The 13,614-nt window shown below is 39.9% G+C and overlaps 1 protein-coding gene across 6 annotated transcripts in view; it reads right to left on the bottom strand.

Moving 5' to 3' along the window:
- The window catches only part of diaph2 (diaphanous-related formin 2), an 865,163-nt gene that overhangs the window by 95,331 nt on the left and 756,218 nt on the right, over positions 1-13,614 (bottom strand). For 5 of the 6 annotated variants that reach the window (XM_041195327.1, XM_041195331.1, XM_041195328.1 and 2 more), the window contains 2 exons: positions 8,344-8,439; positions 7,290-7,337 (listed from right to left, as the gene is read on the bottom strand). In XM_041195327.1, coding sequence (XP_041051261.1) covers positions 7,290-7,337; positions 8,344-8,439 — 144 coding nt within the window. The remainder of the gene's footprint in view (positions 1-7,289; positions 7,338-8,343; positions 8,440-13,614) is intronic. The other variant, XM_041195330.1, reaches the window with a different exon arrangement.

The raw sequence follows: 13,614 nt of genomic DNA, 5'->3' as shown, positions 1-13,614 counted from the left end.
AAGAAACTACAGGCCAGCTACCAAGGAGACTGAAAGAATCCCAAGTTCGAATTGTACTTTTTCTTCTTCATCTGTATCGAAATTTAGTGTGAGTGATAGTGTGTATGAGTCGAGTGAGTGAGGTGTCGCTGTGGGATTAAAAACTAGCTTTCTTCATTTGTAAATTCACAAAGGCTTGCTGTTAGAATCAATAATATTGAGAGAACAAGTCTGAGGTTTTAAAAGTACACATACCTCACACAATGGCCAGGATTTTTCCTATGGCGGGCAGGCTGGGAGGGAGCAGGCGGGCCCAGAGCCGATCGCTCCCTGCGATCGGCTGCGCACCGCCATTTTGCACAGGTGGGCCAATTAAGGCCCGCCCAGTGTAACGCACGGCCAGTAGCGCAGCGCTACCTGTGCAGGCGGGGGGAAGAGGGAGAGTCGGGGCCTGCGCTCTTTCACGCATGCGCGCAAAAGGGAGCTGCCTCAGGGAGATTTAGTGGATAATAAAAGTTTTTTAAAAATAAAGTAAAAAATGATTTAAACATGTCCCCTCATGTGACAGTGTCACATAAGCTGGGGTATGTTTGTGAAGTTGGCAAAATTTATTTATTAATTTGATAAAACCTTCAGGAAACCTCATCCCGTCTGTGGATGAGATTTCCTGGAAAACGCGAAGGCCGCTTGGGCTCTGATTGCCTGATCGCCCTGAAGGTTGGACGGGCGGCGTTACTAATAGGGTAAATTGCTTTCTTAATAGCCTTAATAGGCCGTTGACAGTTCGGCAGGTGTGCAGCCGCCTCCAGCATGCACCCACCAAACGCAATATCGAAATGATGCGCGAAGACATCGGGACGCACGCCCGATATCATCTCGCATCATTTTATGTGTCGGCGTGTCGGGCCCACCCCCGCACGCCGACAGCAATATTCTACCCATAAATTCCGTCACCAAATAGATTCAGTTTTTGATCCCTCCAGCACTATAATATTCTCATTAATCAATATTGTTGCCTCACCTCTTTGCTTCCTTTCCCTATCTTTCTTGAACATCTTGTGCCCAGGAAATGAAGACCTTCCCTGAACAAAACCTAATGCTGATGCCTGAAGCATTTCTCTGGTGGCTTCCTTAAGTATTATAGCAAAGATGAGATTGAAAACTCAGGAAGCCACAATGCATCTTTGCTTTATGCTGCTGTTTACTGCAAAGGATTTGCACATCTTGCTACATGCACAAACACATCCAGCCATGCCATCAGCACAAAATTTTGAAAAGCTTGTTCAGACATCCTAGCATGGAGTGCAAGTGCCATTGACCTGATTGACTCTCAGTAAAAATTTTTGATTAGGTCTATAAATGGCATATATCCTGTTGTGGCTCTCTGCACTTTTCTTGTAGCTGTATTGCTGCAAACAGCATAACAGCTGTCCCACGGTTAGCCATATAACCACACCGTGATTCTGGGCTACATGTCGCCACCAAAGTCACGAAAGCAGTAATCAGAGAGCTTCTGCATGCAGATGACTGTATCCTAACTGCCCACAATATGGTTAATATTCAGACTATGGCAAACCAATTCTTGAATAATGCCAAAAACCGTGGTCTTGAAATCAGTGCCTCCAAGACCAAGGTTATGTCAGAGTACAGAATATAAGTGAGTAAAATTTGCTGATGATACCAAACTTGGAGGTGTGGTAGACAGTGAGGATGATACCAAATCAACTGCAACAGGACACATATGGGCTAGCAGAATGGACGAACAAATGGTATATGGTTTGATGGCCTGAATGTGACAACTGAAGCTCAACTTGAGATCCAACAGGACACTGAGTCTGTGCAGCATTGGGTTTAGTTTCAGCAGTCATACATGAAAGGAGCTGGAATCAGATCCAGGGTGCAATGTTTTTGGTGGTCAAACAGGGTGATTTCTGTCTGGTCAATGTTGCGCAGTGTAAATATCACATAAAGTTTATTAAAGTTTTTTAAAACAGACATGAAACCTCATCTCGCCAGTGGATTTCATGAGGTTTCATGTTTTTTCAGAAGCCTGCTGTGGCTCCTGGCCTGCCCGCCAACCTTAAGTTTGGATGGGCAGGGCCCTTAATTGCCTTAATTATCCTGCCAATGGCCTCAATTGGCCGCGCGGATGGGGCAGGATGACGTCGGGGGATCCCCCCAACGTCATCCCACATCATTTTCACGTCGGCGAGCGGGCCCCACCCCCAACTCGCCAATGGAAAAATTCTGGCCTTCGTGTTAGCTTCCAACCCAACTTAGGACTGTGCAGGAATGCGTTTGCCCTCAGATGTGGATATTCAGCTAAGTATTGGTCCTTGAAAATGATCTAACTGCAATCTGAATATTAAAATTATTTCCTTAACAAGCAGTCTTTTGGAATCTTCATGCATTCTGGTGTAACAGCAGACATTCTCCCAAGTTTCCATGGCTACCCTGAAGAAATCTTGCCCTCATATCCTTCACAATAACAGTAGAACACTATATCAAAGTGGCAGATTTCCTTGCTGGACTCTTAAGCACAACAGCCAGCTCACTGCTTGTTTCTCATCTTGACACCTCTGCCCACACATGAAATTATAAACCACCCATACCCCTTCCTATCATTCATTGAATCCCCTATCACTATGTGCCCCTGCAAATTTCTCCATTAGAAGAGGTGACACTGATAGAGGATCTATATTGGTCACTACTGTAATCTATGCATAATATAAGTACCATTAATTTCAACACTGTTCCAGGTGTTTGCCATTCCTCAGACTCTCAGCTGTCTCCATTCCTTTGCTGATGGGCTTTCAGGCACTACTGTGCCTCTTACTTTGAGTTTCTCATAAACAATCCCCTCTCCAAATTCAGTTTGAGGGCGAGCAACTTGGGTCACAAGCCAATGTCCTCAACTTAAATAAGGGCAATTATAGAGGTGTGAAGAAAGAGTTGTGTAAAGTGGGCTGGGTAAATAGACTAAGGGGAAGGTCACTGGGTGAGCAGTGACAGACATTTAAGCAGATATTGCATAACAGTCAGCAAAAATTTATCCCGGTCAAAAAGAAGTACTCGGTGAGAAGGATGAACCACCCATGGTTAACAAAGGTGGTCAAGGAGAGTATCCAATCAAAAACTAAGGCAAGCAAAGCAGCGAAAATTAGTGGTAGGCCAGAGGATTGGGAATTTTTTTAGGGACCAGCAGCAATGACTAAAAAGCAAATAAAGAGGGAGAAAATTGATTATGAAAGTAAATTGGCAAGAAATATAAAAACTAACAGCAAGAGCTTCTACGGGTATATAAAAAGAGTGGCCAAAGTGAGGGTAGGACCCTTGGAGAATGAGACTGGAGAATTGGTAACGGGGAAACAGGGAAACGGCAGAAATTCTAAACCAGTATTTTACATTAGTCTTTTTCAGGTTGGAAAGATGGAACTAGTGGAGTGCCATGAAGATCAGCCCTAGGGCCTCAATTATTTACTATCTATATTAATGACTTGGAGGAAGGGGCAGAGTGTAATGTAGAAGTTCTGTGGAAGGGTCATGAGGAATCGAAACGTCAACTTTGTTCTTCTCCGCCGATGCTGCCAGACCTGCTGAGTTTTTCTAGGTAATTCTGTTTTTGTTTTGGATTTCCAGCATCCGCAGTTTTTTGTTTTTATATCTGTAATGTATCCAAATTTGCTGACAATACAGAAATAGGTGGCGGGGTGTGGGGGGGGGGGGGGTGCAAGTTGTGATGAGGACATAAGGAATCTGCAAGGAGATATAGATAGATTGAGTGAGTGGGAAAAAACTTGGCAGATGGAGTTTAATGTAGGGAAGTGTGAGGTCATGAATGTTAGTGGGAAAATCAAAAGGCAGGCTATCATTCAAATGGGGAGAGACTCCAAAAAAGTGCAGCACAGAGGGAGCTGTGTGTTCTTGTGCATGAAACACAAAAAGGTAGCATGCAGGTGCAGCAAGTAATTAAGAAGGTAAATGGAATTTTGGCCTGTATTGCTAGGGGGTTGGAGTTTAAAAATAGGGAAGTCTTGTTACAACTTTACAGGGTGTTGGTGAGGGTGCACCTGGAGTACTGTGTACAGTTCTGGCTCCCGTATTTAAGAAAGGATATACTGGCATTGCAGGCAGTTCAAAAGAGATTCACTAGGCTGATTCCTGGGATGAAAGGGTTGGCTTATCAAGAACGGCTAAACAGGTTAGGCTTTTATTCAGTAGAGTTCAGAAGAATGATGGGTGATCTTGTTGAAATGTACAAGAATCTGAGGGGGCTTGACAGAGTAGATGTTGAGAACATATTTCCACTAGTGGGAGAATCGTGAACTAAGGGACATAGTTACAGAACAAGGGGACACAAATTTAAAACGGAGATGCCCAGGAATTTCTTTTCTCAGAAAAGTGTAGTGAATGTCTGGAAATCTCTACCCCAGAGAGTTGTGGAGGCTAGGTCACTGAAAGTATTTAAAGGAGGTAGATAGATTTTTGAAATATTGGGGAGTTGAGGGCTATAAGGAGCTGGCACGAAAGAGCAGTTGAGGCCTGTGGCAAATCATCAGCCATGATCCTATTGAATGGTGGGGCAAGTTTGAGGGGCAAAATGGTCTACACCTGCTCCTATTTTTTATGCTCTCCATGGAATTTTGAGGATCTTATATTTCCTCCTCCCTCACAAAGAGAACTTAAGGGCTTGCAACACCCTCACTGAGACAGACTCAGGATCTCAAAGGCCTTATCCTCTTAAGAGATTTCCCCACCCCCCCCATTCTCCATGCTTTTCCATGTATCCTCCCTTTCCATCCTTCTCCACCTACTTCCAATCAATTATCTGCCCCTCTTCTTTCTCTCTCTCACACTCTCCCCTACTTCTCTGTCTCTTCCTTCTCTCTAGGTGCAAGTTATTTAATAGTAATAATAATCATTCAGTACTGGATGAGCAGAAATTTCCTCCAACTAAATATTGGGAATACTGAAGCCATTGTTTTCAAACTCCAAACTCTCTTCCTTAGCTAGTGATTCCACCATTCTCCCTGGCAACAGTCTGAGGCTAACAGTCTGTTCATGATCTTGGTTTTGTATTCGACCCCGAGATGAACTTTTGGCTACATATTTGCACTATCACCAATACTGCGCATTTCCACCTCCATAACATCGCCCGACTTCGCCCCGTTTCAGCTCATCTGCTAATGAAACCCTCCTTCATGCCTTTGTTATTTGACTACAGACTTGACTATTCCAACACATTCTGGCTGGTCTCCAACATTCTACTCTTTGTAAACCTGAGATCATCCAAACTCTGCTGCCAATATCCTAACTTGCACCAGGTCCCATTCCATTGTCACCACTTTGTTCGCTGACCTGCAGTGACCTCTAGTCAAGCAATGTCTTGATTTTAAAATTCTCATCCTTGTTCTCAAATTTCTCCATGGCCTCACTCCTCCCTACCTCTGTACTCTCCTCCAGTCCCACAATCCTTCAAGAAATCTGCACTCCTCTAATTCTGGACTCTGCAGCACTCCCTATTTTAATCACTTTACCGTTGATGGCTGTGCCTTCAGCTGCCTAGGCTCTGCATTCCCCCTTACAACTCTCCACTTCACTCTCCTCCTTTAAGACATTCCTTACAGCCTATCTCTTTGACCAAGCTTTGGTCATCTGACCTAATATCTTCTTATGTGGCTCAGTGTCATTTTTTTTTATAATGCTCCTGTGAAGCATTTTGATAATGTTAAGGATCTATACAAATATAAGCTGTTGTTGTAATGTATGCCTATTACAGAACAAGTACTGGCTTTCTTTTCTGACTACCAGAGCTACAAATATATCCAGAATATTCTTTGAGTCTTTTTATATATCAAAATATATGATATTACATATGCTATATACATCTTAATTTTTAAATTTTGTTAAAAAAATTCTGATGGAGATTCACTTACATACCATTCTGCTCAAAGGCATTACATGTTAAGCCATTCTTCCTACAATGCTTCATAAAGTTTGCAAAAATGTCTTTGATGACAGAAGAATAGAATGTATTTTCCAGAGTTCCCGATGTTATCTCAGGTTATTGCACTGGACTTGTTAGTTCAGCCCATCAGCTACAAATTAATCACCCATATATGATGTGCTCATTATTTACTGTATGTGCATACATTATTTTAACCCATAAACAGAGAGGCAGGAAATATTTTGGATATGGGTTCAGTATTGTGAATTGGACACAGGAAAGAAGAAGCAAACATACAGTATTACTAACTCATTAGTGTTTTTATCTCCACGGTAACTGCAAGCAGCTCACCTTCAGTAATCTGAAATGCAGACAGAGTATTGCTATTTGGTCTATGTACTCTGCATAATCTTGATATATTGCATGACGATATTATATTACTGGGGCTCCGGTCAGTCATACATAGCTTACAGCCAGTAAAATAGGTTTTGTAACGCCCAACTTTTCCAACCAGAAGGAACATCAATTGCGGTGCATTAAGGCTATATCCAATTTGCATTAATACATTTTACACTCATGAAGTCAAATGAATTGTGTCAGATTTCTAGACAGCTTGCAGAAAAAAATCAAATTAAGAATGAAAAAACTTTCAAGAAAGCTAAAGCTTGTTTTACACTGCTATGATTTTTTTTCTTATAAAACACCTGCCAGGGTGGCACACTGTTAATGATATTGTAACTAGCTCTGGTAACTTAATCAAGAAACACAAATGAATTTAATTGGCTCATGAAAATTATGCCTGGGGTCTTAAGAGTACTATCGGGCAACTTGATGCAATATGCATCCTGATATCTGGGAAATTAGTCCAAAAAATGAAATTGAAAGTGGAGTTAATATTATTCTGTTCAGCATTCCAGAAATGAACCTATTAAAAGCAATAATAACATACACATCTTCAAAGCTGCTGTTTCCCTACGGCAAAAAAAGCAGATAAGACATAATATCGTAGACGTATTTTTGAAGTTCGAAGGACAGGGAAAGGCCAGATTCCATTAAGAAAGTTTGGGCTAGGTACAATGCTTGACATTTTGAGTTTAATGCCAAGGCACCGGTAGAGGCAACAGCTGGACGTGAAATTGATATAGTAATGCTGAGAGACCTAAAATACAGATTTTCCTAAGAACTAGAATTAAGGGAAAACTTGCCACCATCAAATTATCCTGCACTAGCCTTCTGCCTCAGGCTTAAAATAAAGGTTACGGCCAATTATCTATCTAGAGTATTTTAAGGAGCTCTAGGCTAGACTGAGAAGTGAGATAAAAGCGGGAAGGAAAGTAGTAGCACTTGAAATTTTTTCCTTTACCCTTGTCAACTGGCCATCGGGATGTTGGACTAGCTGGACTTTGTTCACCTGCAACAACCAGGAAGCACGCTATCAAAAACTGACTTTAATCGAACAACAGATGAATTTACATTGAAGGAGCCCTTTGCAGTGTGAAAACTGCCAGTGAATAAATTAACAGATTAGTCATAATGATCTGTTAAGCAACTGGGAAAATCTGAGCTGATTAAATGATATCCATTTTAATAGCTGAACTTTTTAAAAAGATAAACATAGGTAGGCACATCTGAATATGTTAGATCAGCATTATCCACCTAGCTCAAAAAAACATATTCTCAATGGCATAACTTCAGAATTATTTTTGCATACCCAAGTATTTTGAAAGGTAATTAATAACAAACATCTTTACTTGTTTTCATAAAACATACGTTAAAAAGAATGTACTAATTATTGCTGAAACTGCTGTAAAACTTGCATTGTACTTACCTGAGGCTTTGTCAACAAATACATTTTAATTTGCAAGATACACGTAATTGCATTGAAATATCCAAGTAATACTAGAAATGCTAATAGATCATTAATATCTATGTATAATACATGCATGCATGTCCATATAAGTCTAAACTTAAGAGCCAAAAATTTAAAGATTATATGCGGAAGAAATTGCATTAAAACTCAATTTAAGAATGTTATCAGGAACATTTTGTAGAATTTAAAACTTGGCTCTTCTCGTTGTCAAATTAAATATTAAAGAAAGGGTGATAAGCTGCCGATTGTATATATTGACCTTCCAGTGACTTTCATTAAGCCTATGTTTGAAGCAAAGTGATTCATAGTTTGCCATGAGGAAAAGGCATTTTAATTTTTCTTCTTTGACTATTCTTAGGGTTTGCCACTTAAATGACTACTGGACAGGCGATCTACATTTTTCTTTAATAGCAAGTGCGTTTTTTTTAAATAATCCTGAAATGTGTCTCTTAGGTTAGTGAGAATACACTTGAGGAAATGAGCATTTGAGCAATGCGGTTTTGTCTTACTTTTTGTTGCTGCACATCACTTAGACTTTATGACTTACCAAGATTTCTTGGTGTGCGCTTCCTGCGATCCCTGAATGCAGCACCTGACTGCAAGGCTTCCAGCAGGCTATCCATCACTCCTGTTTCATTACCCTCTACAGAAGTGAAACAAAAAAATTACTTCAGTTTTGCAATATAAAAGTACATTATTTGTCAAGAATATTTCAGTCTATATACTTCCAAAATCAAATAGTTAACAATGGTAGCTTAAGACCAAGACTGTTATAAATTGAATCACAAGATTAGACAAATGGGATGTGTAAATTTGAAACATAAGGCAGCAGTCAAAAATATTATATATTAATTTAACATAAATCAAAGATTCACTTCAACGTATATATCTGCAAAAAAAATCAAACCACAATTTTAGATGTCAACACATCAGCACTTCAAGATACACAATGAATAAAAACATTGACAATCTGAAAAAATCAAATGTTGTTGGTACAAAATCCTCAGATGTCAACACTTATATAGTATAAAGGTTATGAAACATTGCATTTATACTTCTTTCACTTACTTTGACTCCTTTCCTATCGTGATAGAAATTCATGCCTAAACATTCTTGGTTCAGTTTGTAGACAAATAGTGAATATGCTACTCTATCAGCTCAAAATGTCATAGGAAGACTTGAAATATTATTGTTTGTCTTCCCTCAAGACTGGGTAGCCCACAGAGCCTACGACAGAATGTTCTATCAGTTACAGACAGCTATCTATTTCTCTTTGTCATTAACCCATTACTTTTCAAAGATGTCCCAAGAATGATCTCTCAGACTTGTATGAATCATTTTATATTGTTGAGAAAAGATGTTTGAGTTCTGGCCCTAGAGGGGGTCCCTTGTACCACTTAAGAAAGCCATAGACATTTGTACCATGTAACTATATCACGGCGATTTACATACACTGCCACTGTCTGAATCTGTATTCATAGACCTTATGAACTCAGGAACTCATGCTGTTCAGTTCAGTTTTGACGACACCATGTATGCCCAAATAGAAGATATTTCCATGAGATCCCCTCTAGGCCCAGCACTCAAAAACATCTTTATCGGTTTCCACGAGAAACACGTCTTTGATGCAATGACAACTAACCTCCTATCCCTTGCATTTTTCCGATACATAGATGATATGTTTCCTATATTTGAATCCGCAGTGAATGTAAGAATTTCCTTACTGGGCCCCATCCTGCACTCAAATTCACCTTTGAAATGGAGCAGTCAAATGAGTTCCATTTCCTCGATGTGCTAGTTGGGAAATCTGCCAATAAGTTCACTATTACTGTCTACTGCAAGCCTACCTTCACAGGTCAATATATGCATTAAGATTCCTACAGTTCCACATACGATAAGGTTGGCCTTCTCGGTAACCTCAAAAATAGGGCCCGAATCATTGGCTCACTGTGCAAGCTTGATGCTGAATAGGGTGCATCAAATCCACCCTGCGGGATAATGGTTGCCCTGATCAGATCACTGTATATCGAGCAAACTCATGAATGGGCCAAAGGCCACCATTTTCTGTCCTGAAAAGTGCCCAGTCTACCTCAGATTACCCTGGAAGGGTAAGATGTCTCAAAAGTTTGAGCAACACATGAAGCTGGCTGTTTCACACTGCTACTATGCAGTAACAACACGAGTGGTATTTGCCACTAACAGGATGCTGCTGTCAAGCCAAAGAGATGTTCTGCCTATCACACAAATGAGTAATGTAATATATGAATTTCAGTGCCAGCATAATGCCAGGTATGAGGGTCATATGTCCCACTGACTGGCGGATTGTATCAAACAGCACATCCCTTCAGCTGTTTACAACAGGCAAAGTACTGACCGTACTCACCCAGTCCATGCCTGCAAAACCCAAAACATTGTGTCTAACATTAGATATGATTCTGCGATTTGACTGCACTTGCTAAGCAATCCTGATTGTGCTAAGAGTTACACTGACAACCATTTAAGATCATTAGTCAGGTTTGCAGTGTGGTCACTCACGTGTGCTATAAGCTACATATATTCACAGAGGGCCCTGTCCTTTGCAGATGCAAGGAGCATGTCCATGCAGTGCATCTTTTTCAACTAAACAAAAGGTTGGACAGCCATTCCCTGGTTCATTCCCCAGGGCAATGCCTTGACCAGAGTTGACCTGCCTGGTTTGAATTTAAACAAAAGCTTGGCAGTTAACTGTTCCCTTGTGCATTCTTCATGGCAACGCCTCTACCAATGAAAGTCCACTTGTCAACCAATCAGCACTCTCTTCTCATGCAGTGTAAATCATTTTTCCCTTTACAATTGGTGTTCTTATGGATCTGGCCTGATAAGTGCAAACTTCAACAGCATGTCTCTTCTTTCAGCATACTCAAGTTCTATACTACCCAATGACAATCTTCTTTTATTTGAACATAATTAAATCTGTGAAAGACACAAAAATGTTACCTCCCCAAGCTATCATGAATATGCCACTGCCACTTATCCACAAAAATATAAACTTTACTGGAACTAAAGAATACATGTTCATCTAAAGCATTTGGTGCTATGGTTACCAAGAAATAAAGCAGACATTTTAGCAGGGCATGAGGAGCAGCTTTAAAGCAGGAAGGGGTGAATTTAAAGCTTATGTTAGGAACTACTTCTTTAGACAAAGAGCAATCAACACTTTCCAGAAAAAGAATGCAGGCCATGAGGAAGTAATGAGGGCAAACCTCTAGAATCATTTAAGAAATATTTTGATGTTAAAATGCGTAAATTTATATGGTCCCTGGATGAATGAATTAGGAAGGGCTGAATGGCCATATTTATCAGTAATTATCTTATCTTGTGTACAAATGACCCTTCTCATTTATAAAGGATAAGGCTGCTATGGTAAAGAATCTTACTTCACTCTCTTCTACATTACTACAGATTTTTTTTTTCTTAATTCTGAAGTAGCACTTGGAATTAGATTGGAAAGCTGAGTTAATTCCCCTTGGAGTCCATTCAATGATTGAATCTAGAGGCAAGTTTTCTCTGGGTAAAATGTCTTCTGATATCTCATATCTTGTAGTATCAGTGGAGATAGCCATTTGAAGAGCACTGCAGTTCTTAAAGTAGATCTATTTCACCTGAATTATCCTATCCAGTGATGTTTGGCCAAAAATGACTTCAAGTAGCAGTTTTATTGCAATCAATGCATAAAAGAAAAAATATTCACTCCTGATTTGGCCATATTGGGTACAATTTCCTTCCAATAGATCCATTATTCCATCAAAATGAAAATATACTCCTTTACATCTTTTACATGGAATAAATGTGATTATGAAAAAACTTATTTCAATTGCCCATACCAAATCCAATACAACTACTTCGCACAATAAAATCAGCATGTCTGAGCATGATGATACTTGGTCTGATCAGAATAATTGAATATATAATGAAGAAAAACAGTCTCACTATGTCATTTGTGCAATACATGTTTATTGTGTTTATTGTGGACATGCTTTGAGTATCAAGAAGTTCTTAATAGGGACAGTTAAAAAGCAAACAGGATGATCATCTTTTAAACTAAAGAGCATACTCATATTCAATTGAGAACTAACAGAATTTAAGGTGTTTGATACCATTGTGACATTACAATACTGAAGTACAAAAGAACTGAATGTCTGAATGTGGCCACGCACCTTCAGTAAATTTTTAGCTTAGCATCAACTAATGAGCTCAAAAGCAATGGGATCCCAATGCCAATTTGTGAAAACAATTCCTTTGCACCAGCGCTATAATAATATATATCTGGCCGATGCTGCCAGACCTGCTGAGTTTTTCTAGGTAATTCTGTTTTTGTTTTGGATTTCCAGCATCCGCAGTTTTTTTGTTTTTACATCTATATTAATACCACTTTTATTATAGATAGAAGATTGAAGAACTCTGAAGAAATGCAGGTTACCTCATTTACCCCGATCAAAACCTCTGCATATAAGTATATCGTCTATATCCAACTACGTAGAAATGGTGAGTCAGTAATGATATTATTGGGATCAACAGTACTTGAATTAGGAACGAAAAGTGTTCAAAGTTCTTCACATTGTTCTCATTTCCAGGAAGAGTTTTCTAATTTGCATGCAGTGATCTCTGAGATGTGCTATCTCAAATAACAGGAAGTAATAAAGGGGACTCTAGTTGAGGAAACATCTCAACTTGAGAGAGATATGATGCAATATACCTGGTGCACACCAGGTTGTTGGGATTGTGAAGCAAGAGGCACCAACCAAAAATACTGAATGCTTTTAAGATGGAAGCTAAACGCTGACAATTCACTTGCTTTGTCGTGAGGCACAGAGCAATGCTGATCACGTCAAGCTCAGAAGCTTAACAGGTCAGTTAGCATGTTGTTAGCACGACTGAAAAGTATTTGACACAAACAACCTATAACATTTGACCTATTGTTAAAAGACAATGGATGATCAAGAGACAGAAAATACATTCTCGTTTTGAAGTGGAAACTAATAATGCAAAGAAGCTATTTAAAAAGAAAGACAAATAGGGATCTTGCCTGAAAATAAAAGCAAGGAATTGTGGAACAGTCCCTACCTGGAAAGTTTGACATCATTTGCATTCAACAGCATTCTTTTGCACTTATTTGTTATCAAAAATGCTCAAGAGCAATCATTTAACTATTGTTTGACATCAATTATGCTCAAAACCAATCATTAGCTATCATTTAGCATTATAAGTACCATAACTGACATCAATGTTACCAATTGCCCCAAACCACAGCAAACATTTGCGATTAGCATTCGGACACCAAAAACAATCATAGAGTTTATTTTCCATATTTCTAAATTACTAAGTAGAATCAAACATCATAAAACTGAGCTAACTTTAGAAAAAGACCTGTTTTTATGAGGTACTTTTATGCTTTTCTCTCTCGCCCCTCCTTCTCTCTCCCCCTCCTATTCCCCTCCACCTACCCCCCTCTTATTCCCCTCTCCCTAACTCCTTTTATTCCCCGACTCCTCCCCCCACTCCACCTCTTATTCCCCCTTCTCTCTCCCCGCATTTCCCCCACCCCCTTTCCCCTCCCTCTCTTGCCACGTCTGTCCCTTTCCCTCTTCCCCCCTCACGCTCTCCCACTTTTTCGCTCCCTCCTCTTCCACACCCAACTAACTGGAGATCTCAGCTTACAGGGCCAGCTTGAAACCAGAAGTGATGTTTTCCAGCCAGTCTTGCTGAAGATTTGAAGTCAGCACAGGAACAGTGAGGACCATTGGAACGGGGTAAGTATTGGGGAGGTCGAGAGAGTTCA

Source organism: Carcharodon carcharias, chromosome 9 (genome assembly GCF_017639515.1).
Source record: "Carcharodon carcharias isolate sCarCar2 chromosome 9, sCarCar2.pri, whole genome shotgun sequence".
NCBI lineage: Eukaryota > Metazoa > Chordata > Chondrichthyes > Lamniformes > Lamnidae > Carcharodon > Carcharodon carcharias.
This window is presented reverse-complemented; position numbering and strand designations above follow the sequence as displayed.